The sequence below is a fragment of the Antechinus flavipes genome, chromosome 2 (assembly GCF_016432865.1).
Source record: "Antechinus flavipes isolate AdamAnt ecotype Samford, QLD, Australia chromosome 2, AdamAnt_v2, whole genome shotgun sequence".
Classification (NCBI taxonomy): domain Eukaryota; kingdom Metazoa; phylum Chordata; class Mammalia; order Dasyuromorphia; family Dasyuridae; genus Antechinus; species Antechinus flavipes.
The window spans coordinates 644,245,527-644,260,876 of record NC_067399.1 but is presented as its reverse complement, the minus strand read 5'-3'; the positions used below and the strand labels follow the sequence as shown (position 1 = coordinate 644,260,876).

General features: G+C 35.6%; 1 protein-coding gene and 1 long non-coding RNA gene across 8 annotated transcripts in view; one reads left to right on the top strand and one right to left on the bottom strand.

Annotated features, from left to right (window-relative positions):
• BBS4 (Bardet-Biedl syndrome 4) overlaps positions 1-15,350 on the top strand; it is a 69,066-nt gene that overhangs the window by 42,824 nt on the left and 10,892 nt on the right. For 6 of the 7 annotated variants that reach the window (XM_051982344.1, XM_051982342.1, XM_051982340.1 and 3 more), the window contains 2 exons: positions 1,903-1,975; positions 7,714-7,767. In XM_051982344.1, coding sequence (XP_051838304.1) covers positions 1,903-1,975; positions 7,714-7,767 — 127 coding nt within the window. The remainder of the gene's footprint in view (positions 1-1,902; positions 1,976-7,713; positions 7,768-15,350) is intronic. The other variant, XM_051982341.1, reaches the window with a different exon arrangement.
• Positions 9,179-15,344, bottom strand: LOC127552010 (uncharacterized). Its single transcript, XR_007951220.1, has 2 exons — positions 14,892-15,344; positions 9,179-9,392 (listed from the first exon to the last, which is right to left on the bottom strand). It is a non-coding gene; the product is annotated as an uncharacterized LOC127552010 (long non-coding RNA).

Sequence of the window (15,350 nt, the reverse complement as noted above, 5' to 3'; positions counted from 1 at the left end):
TCATCTACTAATGGCAGCTTGACCAATAGGCATATTAGAAAATATAGATCCATAAAATAAGTGATATTTCCTTTGTACAGTAGGAATGTATGAGAGAAATATGTTTTAATTTTTAAAGAACTGTTTATTTTCAGTTCAGAATGGTAGGGACTGAACTGATTATGTACCTACTCCATGCCATGAGATTCTGTACTATATTGAAATAGCTTGGGAATTTTCTTTGTTTAGGTTCTCTGGATAAAGTAAAGGAATCTTTCATTCTCTACACCTAGACTTATCCCAAGTCCTTTAAACCTTCACCCTTGTTTCCTTTCTTATCTTAATCTCTAAAAAAATCAAATCGGTTTAAATCTAGGAAAGTAAGACAGTTATTGGATTATGTTAATGTATCTTAGCACAGATGTATGAAGGATATTGTTAATGTATTGGATAATGTATGTACATACATCAGTAGTACTGATGTATGAAGGAAGTATAGTTAATTTTTTAGTTGATATTTATATTGAATCAGGTGAGTTGAGTGTTAGTGAAACAAGTGTGTCAGAGGTAGAAACATTGTTTCTCCAGAGGAAAATAATATAAACATGATAATAATTCCATTTATTTATTTAGCATTTTTATTCTTAGAAAGTACTTTACATACATTAAGCTCATCTGATGAATTTGTTACTGATGTAGGGGTCCAAATCACTGACTTCTTAATTGGTTTCACAAAATCTGATGTGAACAGACCATTTCTGAATGTTTATTTTTTATGTAATTTCTTTATAATAGCTTTTTGTTTTTTTCCAAATGCATGCAAAGATAGTTTTCAGCATTCATCTTTGCAAAACCTTGTGTTCCAATTTTTTTCCCTCTTCCCCCCTTTTCTAGATAGCAGCAATCCACTATAGATTAAACAATTTTTCTAAACATATTTCCATATTCGTTATGCTGTGCAAGAAAAATCAGGTCAAAAGGGAAAAAAATTAAGTAAGCAACACCACCACAAAAAAAGTGAAAATGCTATCCACTTTCAGAATGCATAGTTCTCTCTCTGGATGCAGATGGCTCTTTCCATCCCAAGTCTATCATAACTGCCTTGAATCACATCATTGTTGAAAAGAGCCAAATCCATCACAGTTGATCATCACACAGTCTTCTTGTTGCTGTATACAACATTCTCTTGGTTCTACTCACTTAATTCAGCATCAGTTCATGTAAGTTTATCCCGGCTTTTCTGAAATCAACCTGCTTACCATTTCTTATAGAACAATAGTATTCCATTACACTGAATGTTTCCATTGGGCTATAATGGGTACTGCAGACCTTATCCCAACGTTGTAACAGAATCTGGTATTTCAGAATAGGGAGAATAACCATGCAAAGGTTCCATAGCTCCTTTACATGTGTTCTGTATACCCATGTGACATCTTGTTCCTTTTTATGGTTATTTTTATCACTTCAAATTTCATGTCTCATGAAAAAACAATGCACTTTAGGGAAGTGGACAAATCCCTTAACCTCTCAGCTGTTCAGTTTTTTAATCTATAAAATAGGAACATTAATGCTAAATTATTCTGAGGATCAAATGAGGGAATGTGTATAGGCTTTCTAACTATTCCTACCTAAATATAACCTATTTTTTGGAAAATCAAAGCTTCAACATGTGACAAGGTCACCTGGTTCATCAACATCCAGTTCCTCAAAAACTAGATTGATAAGAATTGAAGCACAATAAAAATTGTAGCTAAAACTCTTAAAAATTGTCCTTTTGCTATTCATCTTGCTGGCAAAATAGTTTACTTTGAAGAAGCTTCCTAAGACTACACAAGTAATAGCTGTGCCTGAAATGTTAGGTCTGTGGGTTAATTGGGTAATAAGAGTGATTTTCATAATTCTGCAAATTTTATTCTTCTGCAGATTTCTTTTGGGGAAACATAAAGCAGCTATTGAAGTTTATAATGAAGCAGCCAAACTTAACCAGAAAGATTGGGTAAGCAGAGAATGTTCACTTCTTTTCCATTAAGAATCATGCATATCTCATCATTTATCAAGTTAATGTATCTTATTGTAATTAATATTTCATTAATAATCTTTTAAAACTTTTCTTGTTCTTATCTGGGCACAGTGAGTTACTATTGACAAATAATCTGGTACCATAGCTTGAATCATAGGCATCTAGCATGCCTTTAATTACCACATATTTGTTTTGAATATACCTTACAAACATAAGTAAATATGTATACACACACGCACATATATATATACACATATATCTTTATAAATATAAATATATATGTCTGTATACATACACATCCATCACGCATACATACATTATATACATTTACACATATACTGTGCTGCAAATCTACATATATATTTCACATGTCCACAAGCAGATAATATACATACACATGCACGTATTATCCACACATCCACACAAAGAAAAGTAGTTCATAGTCCAGTAGAAGAGATGACATGCAGACAATATTACAAACAAAATGTGGACAGGATGAATAGGAAATAGTCAACAGAACGAGCACTAGCAGTTGAGAGATTAGAAAAGGGGAATTTTTGCTGGATCATACAGGAAGCCAGGTAGGCAAGGTTGCAAATCAGGGACCTGTAGAGTCTGCAAATGGGGATTTTGTTCAAGGAAAAGTCAGAAGGCTGCTGTCCCTGAATTACAAAGTACATGGGGAGTGAGTAACATGGAAAGAGACCAGAAAGCTAGGCAAGAAGAGGATCATGTATACTGAATTTTGAATGCCAAATTGAGGTTTTTATATTTGATCCCGGATGTCGATCTTCACAAAAATTTATCTTTAAATGGTTAAAAAAAAATCCACTACTAGTTTTTTGGGTACATATATGGGGCTCTTTTTTGGTCACTGACTCTTTAGCTTATACTTAGTGGAATTTCTGGGACAAAAATTATGTACATTTTAGTCTAATTCTGTATAATCTAAATTACTTGCCCATGATTGGACCTATTTGCAATTCTACCAACAGTGCATTGGTGTGCCCATCTTTATACATCATGAGTTCTTTCCATTTTTTATTATTATTGGCAATTTCCTGGTTGTAGAGTAAAAACTCACAGTTGTTTTGATTTCCTTTAATTATTAGTAGTCATCTGGAGCATTCTTTCAGACTAAATCATTTTCAGTGAATTAAGAAAATTATCATTTAAAGAAATATTTTAATGAAACTTTTTATAATACAAATAATTACTTCTTAATTTAATTTAAATTTTTTGTAGGTCTGCATTTTCTTTTGTTGGGTTTGCCTAAAATGAAGACTTTATCTGAATAAATTATTTTCCATAACCTGGTCCTGACTGTTTGCTTCCCTCCACCAATGAATACTTTGCTTTTCCTTCCTTTCAACTTGTGAGGGAACTATTTGTTCTTTATGGGTTTTAAAAAACTTATTGGTACATTTTGTTATGACATAACAGAAATTTCCCAAACAGACTCCCTTCTGAGGAACATACTCTGAAAAGGAGTTTATTGATTGTTAACAGAAAGGGATGTCTTTAATTTTGACAGATTGTTACAACATCGGCTATTGAATTTTACTAGAAGTTTTTTTCTTTTTCTTGTCAATCACACCAATCATACCAGATTGGCTAAAAGGATTGAAGGAGAAAGTGACAGATGTTAAAGGTGATGTGGAAAAATCGGAACTCTAACTCACTGTTTGTGGAACTGTGAACTAATCTAGCCATTTTGAAAAGCAATGCGGAATTAGGCCAAAAGTTATTAGCAACACTATTAAATCTGTTTCCAAAGATGATTATGGGGGAAGAAAAAGAAAAGAACCTATATGTTCTAAGATATTTACATATTTCTCTGTGATAGCATGGACATTGGAGAGTTTCTGTCAATTAGGAGATGTCTGAACAGGTTGTAGAATATGATGGTTGTGGAATACTGCCATGCTACAAGAAATGATGAGTTTGTTGATTTTAGAAAAACATGGATAGACTTGCACGAAATAATGAAGAGGAAAATGAGCAGGACAAAGAGAATGTTCGTATAAAGTAATAATATTGTTTTAAGAACAGCTTGGTGAATAAGTCATTTTGACTATTATCAATACATAAATTAACTATAAAGAACCTATGAAAGGAGGTGCTATCTGCATCCAGAGAAAAAGCTGATTCATAAAAGTATGTATACAATAGTTTTACATGTATACACACACACACACACACACACACACACACATGCACACACACACATATTTGTGTCTAATGGTAGCCATGTCTCAGCTTGGATAATAGGAAGAAAAGGGGAGGAAAAAGTTACATAACTTTTATATATTTAAAAGGAATAACAAATTGTATATACTAAAATTGTAGTTTCATTGCAATCATCTTTTTTTCTGGTTTCTACATTATGAAAATGTTTGTTTTATTAAGTTAAGAATAATTTTTAAAAATAGAGATAATGGAAGTAGGTAATTAATAGATTTAGCCCTACTCATGTGGAACCTGTAAGGCTTTCCTCTTTAAGGATTGATTGTTATAGAATGAAGGAACCAAGGTAATAAGGAATAGCTTTTCCATTTCCCAAATATGTCTCTTGCCATGCCCAAATATACCTAATTCATATGCCTGATAGACATAAATTGGATAGGTATTCGTTTCCCTCTTGAAGTTTTTCCTTCCTGTTAAGATTTGTACAGTTAGAATTCCTTCTGTGCCCTTGTACATCTCTTTTTTAGAGATGTGTGTGGCTTCTAGAAACCAATAGTCCTACTCTCTCTAAAACTATCCCCCATAACCCCATAGTTACTGAGAATGCCAAATTATTTAGGAATAATAAATAATATTTGTAGAAAGGAGTAAATGGGTACTTGTTTTATAGTTTATATTTATAAAGTGCTTTCTTCACAGAAATTCTATGCAAATGGCATTAAGGTCTGTTTTACAGAAAATTAACATGAGGGTCTAAAAATAAAGTTCCTGGCTCAGGGCCACATAGCTAGTAAGTTTCTGGTTTAGAATATAAAGTTAGGTCTTAAAATTCCAGGGCCAATTCTTTCCATTATGCCACAATACTCCAGTATAAGAAATTTAAAGTCATATGGTGTTAGTTTCTGTCAAGGTACACTAAAATCTTCTTTCCTCTTTGGTTACATTATATAATACTTTGTTCTGGTATGGATGAGGAACATTATCAATAATTCTGAAATAACGTCTTTTATTTTAGGTTTTTCTATCATATTTATCAATGCTTATCTCTGAAGTGGAGATTATGCATCATTTTTGTGTCCTGGACCTCATTGGCTGTCTATAAAACTTTTCTTAGAATAATGCTGTAAAATGCATAAAATAAATATACATAGGATTACAAAGAAAATCAACTTATCAACATATTAACAAAACAAGTTCATAGATCTCAGGTGAAGAATCTTTGCTCTTAACGGGAGAAACTGGATCATTCCCGAAGAGTTTCTCCTTGATATTGATTAGAATAATAATCAGATTAAGAGCAAGAGCATCCTTTGATTAACCTAGTTAATAGAAATATATCTTGAGTTCATCTTTGACCAGATTGAAAGGAAAATAGCTGGAAGAAATGGTTCCAAAATAATATATTGATTTTAGGGAAATGATACTTTCTGGGTATGCTGGAAGTTGTTACTGTTATTCTGTTTCAGAAATCTAAAACTATTATCTATACTTTGTACTCTTGTTCACTCTTAGATATAGATCATTTTTCTTTGTTCTTGATTGATTGATGTAAACTGCATATGTCAGCTTGGGCAGAAAGATTTTCAAAAGCCAGATGGGACTCTGAATCTTTAGAATTTTCTCTATGATAGTCTCTCTCTCTCAGGTCTGTAGAGATGGGAGGAATTTATGGCCAAAGAAGAACTTGAAAACATTATGAAATGAAAAATTGATAATGTTTATTATATTAAATTAGAAATGTTTTGCACAAACAAAATCAATACAGCCAAGATTAAAAGGGAAGCAGAAATATGGGAAAACATTTTTACAGCTAGTGTTTCTGATAAATGCCTTATTTCTAAAAGATATAGAGAATTGACTCAAATTTATGAGAAAACAAATTTTCCCAACTGATAAATGGTCAAAGAATACGAACAATTTTCACATGAAGAAATTAAAACAATTTCTAGTCGTATGAAAAAATGCTCTCAATCACTATTGATTAGATTCAAATTAAGACAATTCTGAGGTACTACTACACACCTCTTAGATTAGGTAAGATGACAAAAAAAGATAATGATAAATGTTGGGTGGGGATGTGGGAAAACTGGGACACTAATTCATTGTTGGTGAAGTTGTGAAATAATCCAGCCATTCTGGAGAGCAATATGGAACTATGTCCAAAGGGCTGTCAAACTGTATCCCATTTGATCTGGCAGTGTTTTTACTGAATCTGTATCCCAACGAGATCATAAGAAAGGGAAAAGGACCCATATGTGCAAAAAAAAAAAGTTTGTAGTTGCCTTTTTTGTAGTGGCAAGGAACTGGAAAATTGAGTGGTTGCCCATCAGTTAGGGAATGGTTAAATAAGTTATGGTATATGAATGTTATGAAATATTATTCTATAAGAAATATTATTGTTCTATCAGAAAGCAGGATGATTTCAGAAAAGCTAAGTGAACTGATGCTAAGTGAAGTGAGCAAAACCAAAACCAAGAGAACATTGTCTATAGCAACAAGATTACATGGTGATCAAGTGTGATAGACTTGGCTCTTTTCAACAATGAGGTGATTCAAGGGAATTCCAGTAGACTTGTGATGGAAAATGCCATCTGCATCCAGAAAGAGAATTAAGAGATTAAATGTAAATCAAAGCATAATATTTTCATCTTTTTGTTGTTTGCATTTTTTTCTTTCTCATATTTTTTTCCCTTTTGATCTGATTTTTCTTTTGCAGCATGACAAATATGGAAATATATTTAGAAGAATTCCACATGTTTTCTACATCAGATTGCTTGTGATATTTCTTGGGGAGGGGGAAGAAGGAGAGAGGGGGAGAAAAATTTGGAACACAGAGTTTTGCAAAGATAAATGTTGAAAACTATCTTTACATATATTTGGAAAAATAAATACTATTAATTAAAAAAAAAAGATTTTTTGCTACTCAGAGACGCTTATAATAATAAATTTGACTCTGACAAATTTGTTTCTAAAACATTAAGAATCCTGAGCATTTCATTCAAATGCTGGAAGTGGTTTTAAAACTGAAGAAGGTGCAATTCTCACCTTTGTCATCTTCTTTATTTTTTTTGTGGTAGTGGTGGGTCAGATTTACAACTTAGAACACAGGTACTTGTCATCATCTCCAAGCCAGAAGGCTGGTTTTACTCAAATTACTATTGGGGTTATATGCTTTGTCTCAGATTCTGCCAGTTAATCCTGTTTCCAGGGACACCTTTTAATTCAGTTCTCACTAATAACTCTTACAACTTCTGCTTTCTTAGAAAATCACTCATTCATCTTGTTTTTGTTGTTCAGAGAATTGGAACCATTTGTTTCTCATCAAGAATCCCAATTCATATATAATATTTAATCTGTCAAATGGAAGTGAAAACGTAAAATCCTTGACTTGAAAAAGAGATACAGTTTGTGTTTTCAAATTGAGACTTGACTGAGCAAAAATTGTTCACACAAGATCCTGTTCTGTTCTGCCCATTTGCCAGCTGTAAAGATGTAGCTGATGCTGTTTTCCCTTCTCTTGTGCACAGGAGATCTGCCATAACTTAGGAGTTTGCTACATGTACCTGAAGCATTTCAACAAGGTAATTTGCACAAACAGGTTTTCTCTGGGCAGGAGATTTCACTGAGGCTGAGTCACCATACTTTAGTAGTGAATGTTAGTTTCTAAGTTTCTTCTGCCTTTTCTGCCTTTTGCTTTTGTAATTACTTTGTGATTTTCAGTATTTTTTAAAAGGAAAGACAGATTTGGTGGCTTTTCGGAAGCAGTAGAAATGTGGAGTGCGGCTTTCCCCATTCTGCTGTCCCTTTTTCCTACTCCTCTAATTGTAAGGTTTACAGAATTAACCTCATATGTTAAAAGTAGACCCTTCAAATGAATACCTACAAGAACTGTAACTTTCACAGCTTACCCTGGATTCTGACACCATTTGGTTTAAGCATTATATGGTAGATAGTGATTTTCAGCTTTGAGGAGATCTGCTGTCTGAGCATTTATATAGGCTTTTTGATGTTTTGATTTAATTTCCAAGAGTAGAGTTTGTATTTCATTGTATATTTAGTTATTAAGATTAGTTTAAAAAAACAACTATTAGGGTATCCTAGGTAATGTAAATAAAGAAAACCAAGTTGCCCTGAGGTAAGGAGTGGGATGGCCAGCTGGTGAATGAAAAATACAAAGGAATGAATAGCCAGGGGTAAGGACTGTAGTATCTTTTGTAAAGCAGGACATGGACATAAAAGGAATGATGAAAATTTGGATGACTTGGGGCATGTGTGAGTATCTTCTTAATGTCTAGGAAAGAATAATTCCTTTCTGTCCTTATTTAACTTGGTTCTCTCTTTAAAGTACTAGTATTGAAAAGAACTGTAAACTCTCATTCCTTTCTCACTGGATTATTTTGGTAAGGAATCATAGCCAGATCTAGTCATTATGACAGCCTTGTTACTTAGTTTTTAATAGGAAGACAAATTGAGCAAGGTATGGCTAATCCAAGGAAAACATGCAAAACTCAACTTTATACAGGAACTTTAACGTGAAAACTTTCCTCGTGTTTTGTATGTTAATTGATATATTGGATCTTGGGGTACTCTTGTTCATTTTAGCAGCCTCTTTCTGAAACATGCCGAATAAGGTGCCTCAGACAAGTAATTTGTTATGCGGGTGAGGAGAGTTGCAATTAAACTATGGAGCCTTGAGGCACTACATAGGGTTAAGAAAGTCTCTTGGGCCCACACAAATTCAGATAGTGACTTAAGGGATACTGCATGTGACTGATCAGCCATCATGCCAAATTAGTCATAGTAGAGTAACTCTCTCAGGTGGCTGATGACATAATGCAAGGTGGACACTCGCTGAACTGCCACAGAGGTGTTACATCCCAGATGTGACATTGGATAAATGCTAAGTAAGGCTATTGTTGCAGCAGTATCATTATTAATAATGGAAATATAGCCCGCAACTGTAATGCCAGAGAAACTGAGGCAGGAGAGAGATTAGAGAGTTTTTAATATTTTATTAATGGGAGAGTAAGATTGACTGGACAGGACTCTCGTCTCAAATTATCCAGTCAGACAGAGATAAAGATATACTGGGACCAAGGAATTCATGTTGGTCCCAGGTCTGGAGGAGACTATCATCTCAAAGAATCCAGCGTCCAGCATCCACCGCCAGCCGCCATTCTCCAGCAATGAATGGAGAATCTCTAACCTTTTTATACCTTTTGGAGACAAAGAAGAGGAAAGAGTAGGAAAGAGCAGGAAGCCCAGCTGGAAAAGGCTGTGAATCAAAGAGGAACCCAGAGACAGGATGTCTGAATACCCAGAGATAAAGATGTTAGTGAAATACCTTGGAATATTTTAGAGGGATGTTGTAAATTCTCAAGGACAGAAGATAATCAGGAAGTCTACTCTCTTGTTTATCTTGCTTGGGTTAACAATTTATATCCTTAGACTAATTGGTCCTCAGCCTTCATGGACCAGAGGGAGATTTACAGCTTAGGGGAGTAATTAGGAAGACTGAGACAAGGGAAACTTGTACAAGGAAACTGAGTCAGGACAGTTAAAGAGAACTGTGGCATAACATTCCACACTCTCTTTCCTAAATATTCAAACCTTTGAATCTTAGCATCTTCCTCTAGATACCCAGGAGGTCTTTGACCCACCTTATGTAAAGCAAATGAGCCAAAAATAAAACTAGAAAAATGTAAGGACTCATATGGCAAGAGCAAGTCTCTCCCTGATAACCCCAGAGTTAACAGCTGTACAAAGGCTCCCTTGTTGCAAGCATGTCAGGTCCTCTACAGTTCTGGAGCACCATCTCAGCCAGAGAATCCAGTTTGAGATGGACAGTTAGATCTGTGGTCATTTTTTTTTTTTAAGAGATTTGCAAAAATTTATTTATTTATTTATTTATTTTAAATTTTAATATCTTTTTATTGATAGAACGCATGCCAGGGTAATTTTTTACAGCATTATCCCTTGCATTCATTTCTGTTCCGATTTTTCCCCTCCCTCCCTCCACCCCTTCCCCCAGATGGCAAGCAGTCCTTTACATGTTGAATAGGTTACAGTATATCCTGGATACAATATATTTGTGCAGAACCAGACAGTTTTCTTGTTGTACAGGGAGAATTGAATTCAGAAGGTATAAATAACCCGGGAAGAAAAACAAAAATGCAAGCAGTTTATATTCATTTCCCAATGTTCTTTCTCTGGGTGTAGCTGCTTCTGTCCATCTTTGATCAATTAAGGCTCTCTTTATCGAAGAGATCCACTTCCATCAGAATACATCCTCAAACAGTATCGTTGTTGAGGTATATAATGATCTCCTGGTTCTGCTCATTTCACTCAGCATCAGTTCATGTAAGTCTCGCCAGTCCTCTCTGTATTCATCCTGCTGGTCATTCCTTACAGAACAATAATATTCCATAACGTTCATATACCACAATTTACTCAACCATTCTCCAATTGATGGACATCCTTTCATTTTCCAGCTTCTAGCCACTACAGATCTGTGGTCATTTGTGCACTTAACTGTCTCTGCTTACAGATCAGCGGGGCCAAAAGCTCAAACCCATTCAGAGGGGCAGATCTCTCCAGGGGAGAAGGGTGAGGCTGTAGTAGCTCCACCCGTACCCGCCCAGAGAAACAGGCAGGGCTGCTATTAGAATACAGATTTCTGAGCAGATTATGCACAGTTAGACCATCAAGGCAGGCAAACTCCAAACTTTTTAGGTGCTTCATGCCAAACTTCAAGGTCCTTTGAAATGCTGAAATACTTAATGAACTGGGGTTACAGGAATGGAAAAATAGATCAGAGAGATTGCCAGTCCCAGAACAGGTGTCTGATTTCTAAAACTTTTCTAAAAAAATAATCCCCAAAATTGAGTCTGCCAGGGCACTTTTAACAAAATAAGGGATTCTAAAACTAAAGCATCCAAATTCAATCTGAACTAGTGAGATAGGGGGTGGGGCAGAAATGCCTAAGACAAAATAGGAGCTAGGGGTTCCCATTCTTTTTAGTATTTTGAAAAAAATATACCAGTTTCCCCAATGTTCTATCTCTTCCTCCCTCCGCCTTTTTTTTTTTCTCTCGGAAAGGAATTATCAAATGACCATTGCCCATATAAATCTCAAGAGTGAATCAAAATCCCTATACATAACAGACTAGTACAGTAGCATTTCCTAAAAAGCCCTTAAACATAACAGCAATAATCAGAGTTTTTAACAAATTCCATCCCAAATCTTAAACACACAGTAATAGATGATCCAAGCAAGGTTTAACAATCAGTCATCAACCATTCCCAAAGTCCCTCATATCAGTCCAAAGTATGCTCGATGCATGGTCCAGTCCATGGCTCTCATCCAAAAAAAACTGCTGCTTCAGGCTGTGAAGTGATAGGAGGCTTATTCCTTGCAGAATGGGTGCTTCATGCTGACAATCAAAGCTGATCAAAGCTGATCCAGGTTCCAGAAGCAAACCAATATCTATAATTTGACCAAAATCTAGAACAAAAACACAAATCTAACAAGGAAAGATTAGATCAGTCTCAGATAGAAAGACTCAGTTCACCAGACTGCTGCAAAATATGAGGAGGCCAAAATAAATTGGCCAGCAGTTTCCATGTGAAGAGATGAGTTTGCTTTACAGGACAGGTAAACGGGTGCAGTCCCAAGTTGCAACATCAATGAGGTCTCACAGACCCCTGTTAATTGTCCTCTTATCATGTAGAAACCTTAAAGAAACAAAACACAAAATACCCAGTAACAGACAGATGACCAGGCGAAATACTCAGTTGCCCAAGCATTTAGGATACAATGATTACATATAACCAGACTGAAAATAGCAAGGCATGACATAACTGAATTGCAGTAACAGTTTCTATTGACCATTGCTCTGATCAGAGAGATCAGTTACAAAAGGAAAAATGCAAGAACATAACTATAACATAACATAAGCAGTTGAGTTTTAACTGCTTGTCAATCAATTGTCCCAGTAACTGTCAGAGGGTAGAGCTTTAGAACTCCCAAATAGCATTAACTAATTAACTCTAAGCCCAAAAAATTTTACCCCAATAACAAATTCCATTAATCAAATTTCTGATAACTCTTAAACAAAGATTTACCCTAATCTTGTAGTAATAACAGAAAGAAATTTTGTCTCAATAAGTTCACAACTTAGAACAATTATCATATCTGGGTAGATGTTATATAAGTGAACATTATACATACAAATCATTTTGCTTTTAAAATACCCAATACATAGAAAAATATCTCAAACTGCATATTGTCCATAACAGAAACATTTTCAAAAGGACAAAGAAAAAACTATTATTTTCAGAGGTCCTTTCAATAACCTCAGGATGACCCAATACAATCAATTTAAACTTATACAAAAGACTCAATTCCACATAAAAGAATTCAAGAAGTTTTTTTTTTTTTTTTTTTAACATAGCAATTAAACTCTTAGAAATATTCGTACCAACGTATGGATCACATTTATGACCATATCTCTTAACCAAGAAAACCTTTATGTATCAAAAAAAAACCCCAAATATTCAATCAATTAACCTAAAAGTAAGCATGCCCTTAAAAAAATCAAAGTTTACTGCACTGGCCGTAATCAGATAAGAAAAAAAACGGCAGTAATACATTCTAGAGGGGTGAGGGGAGGAGAGGATTCCACATGGCCACCCTTCCCCCACTCCTGCCCCCTAGAAAAAACTTCCCTCAGGTTCCCCACTCGATTTTCTACATGGGGATCCTTTTCAAGATTTAGCCCATCAGTTTCCCAACATCAGGTTTCTTCCCAAATCTACCCATTTCCAACTTTCTCTTTCTCCCTGACTACATGAACAATCTCCTTAAAGAACTTTCCTACCAGATGCTCCTTTGGTAAAGTAGCAGAAGGCAGTGGGGGTGGGTGGCTCCCTCCCCCATCTCTTTACCTACTCCCAAAAGTCTTTCACCTTCCTAAAACCATGCAAAACTCTAATTTCCCCTACAAATCAGTCCTTCCCAAATCACCTGCATTCTTCTTTCCTTTTCCCTTCAAAAACCTGTAAGATTCACACTATAGTGAATAGCCCAAACCTCCAAAAACCCACACATGTCCAGCAGAGCTGGTTTTAAAGTATAACTTATATTAACAAATAACTCAATATATTTCAGAAGGTAACAAACTGAATCAAACTAATACAGCTGTTTTTTAAAGTTTTTTTCTTTTTTCTTTTTTTTCCTACCACATTTCTTCTAACAGCTATTAGCATGTTATCTCCAGAGCTTTTTATTGCCCAGGCCAGGGTAAGCTTGAATTTTATTGCTCTTTACTCTAGTAGGCTTTGTTTCAAGGGGAAAAAAACCCTTTTCTGTCCGTTTAAAATAGCTAAATTCCGTGTACTTACAAAGTTAGTACAACAGGTTAAAACTTTTAAAATCACAAGCAAATTTTCAAACAACCAATTCCCAAATTTCTTAATCATTGTTCTTAAAACTTAACAAAGCTTTTAAATCAGCAAAAACAGACTAGGGGCTGTTTCCAGGACCTCCACCCCCAGAGAGAAGTTTGTTTCACCTTTTCCCATTTCAGAATCCAAAGGGGTTTCTGTGAACTTCCAAGCCCATTTAGTGCTTTTCTCTGCCTTCACAGAGAATGCCTAGATATTCCATTCAAACTTCTTTCCTTTAATGTTAGCACACTGGTGTTCTATATACATATTTTAACTTTCTGAAATTCCAAATCCCTTTAATCTATTTTTTCATTTCTTTTTTTTTTTCTTCCTTTCTCTCCCTTTTCTCCCTTCGTCTCACAGGCTGCTGCAGTCAGCCAGAGACAGAGAGAGGGAGAGAGAAAGATTTTTCAAACTTTTTGATATTCTCTAAACCTGCAACACAGAGGCTGAATCCTTATCTCTTACAAGCTTGCTACCTTTTAACACAGACACACACAGACAAACGTGGAGCTCCATTTTATTAAGCACAGTTGCATCGTTGTTCTTAAAAATTTTTCCAACCAATAAAACAGACAAATCACACAGAACATAGAACACACATCACACAGACTACACAGTTACAACATTAAACAAACATATAACACATAACATATACCCAGAGGATATTTTCCAGCGTCCCAGAAATATCTGTCTCAGAATTTTTTAAACCCGTCGGTATTTATTCTGAGACTACAGGTTGCTAGCAACAGACCAGACCAGAACCAGAACCAGAACCAGATGGTACCCCAAAAAGTACCCAGACAGACTTACTCTCCCAAATGCCAAATCGATTCCGTTGTCCACTGTAGGCCAGACTGAGGCTGAAGAACTGCTTCCTTTTCTATCCAGAGTGCTGATCTTTTCCCAAGGAATAGACCCAGATCCTGAGCCCAGGCCTAGGTGGAGACGGAGAGGTCTCTAATCTCTAATCCAGTTCTCAGTTTCTATTATCTCGGGGGGACCTCCAAAATGTAATGCCAGAGAAACTGAGGCAGGAGAGAGATTAGAGAGTTTTTAATATTTTATTAATGGGAGAGTAAGATTGACTGGACAGGACTCTCGTCTCAAATTATCCAGTCAGACAGAGATAAAGATATACTGGGACCAAGGAATTCATGTTGGTCCCAGGTCTGGAGGAGACTATCATCTCAAAGAATCCAGCGTCCAGCATCTACCGCCAGCCGCCATTCTCCAGCAATGAACGGAGAATCTCTAACCTTTATATACCTTTTGGAGACAAAGAAGAGAGAAAGAGTAGGAAAGAGCAGGAAGCCCAGCTGGAAAAGGCTGTGAATCAAAGAGGAACCCAGAGACAGGATGTCTGAATACCCAGAGATAAAGATGTTAGTGAAATACCTTGGAATATTTTAGAGGGATGTTGTAAATTCTCAAGGACAGAAGATAATCAGGAAGTCTACTCTCTTGTTTATCTTGCTTGGGTTAACAATTTATATCCTTAGACTAATTGGTCCTCAGCCTTCATGGACCAGAGAGAGATTTACAGTTTAGGGAAGTAATTAGGAAGACTGAGACAAGGGAAACTTGTACAAGGAAACTGAGTCAGGACAGTTAAAGAGAACTGTGGCATAATACAACTAAGTGGCACAGAGTTGTTTGTTTGCCTTTTCCTTGTGTCTCACGGACTTGGGTTTGGGTATTTTTTTCTTATCATCTAG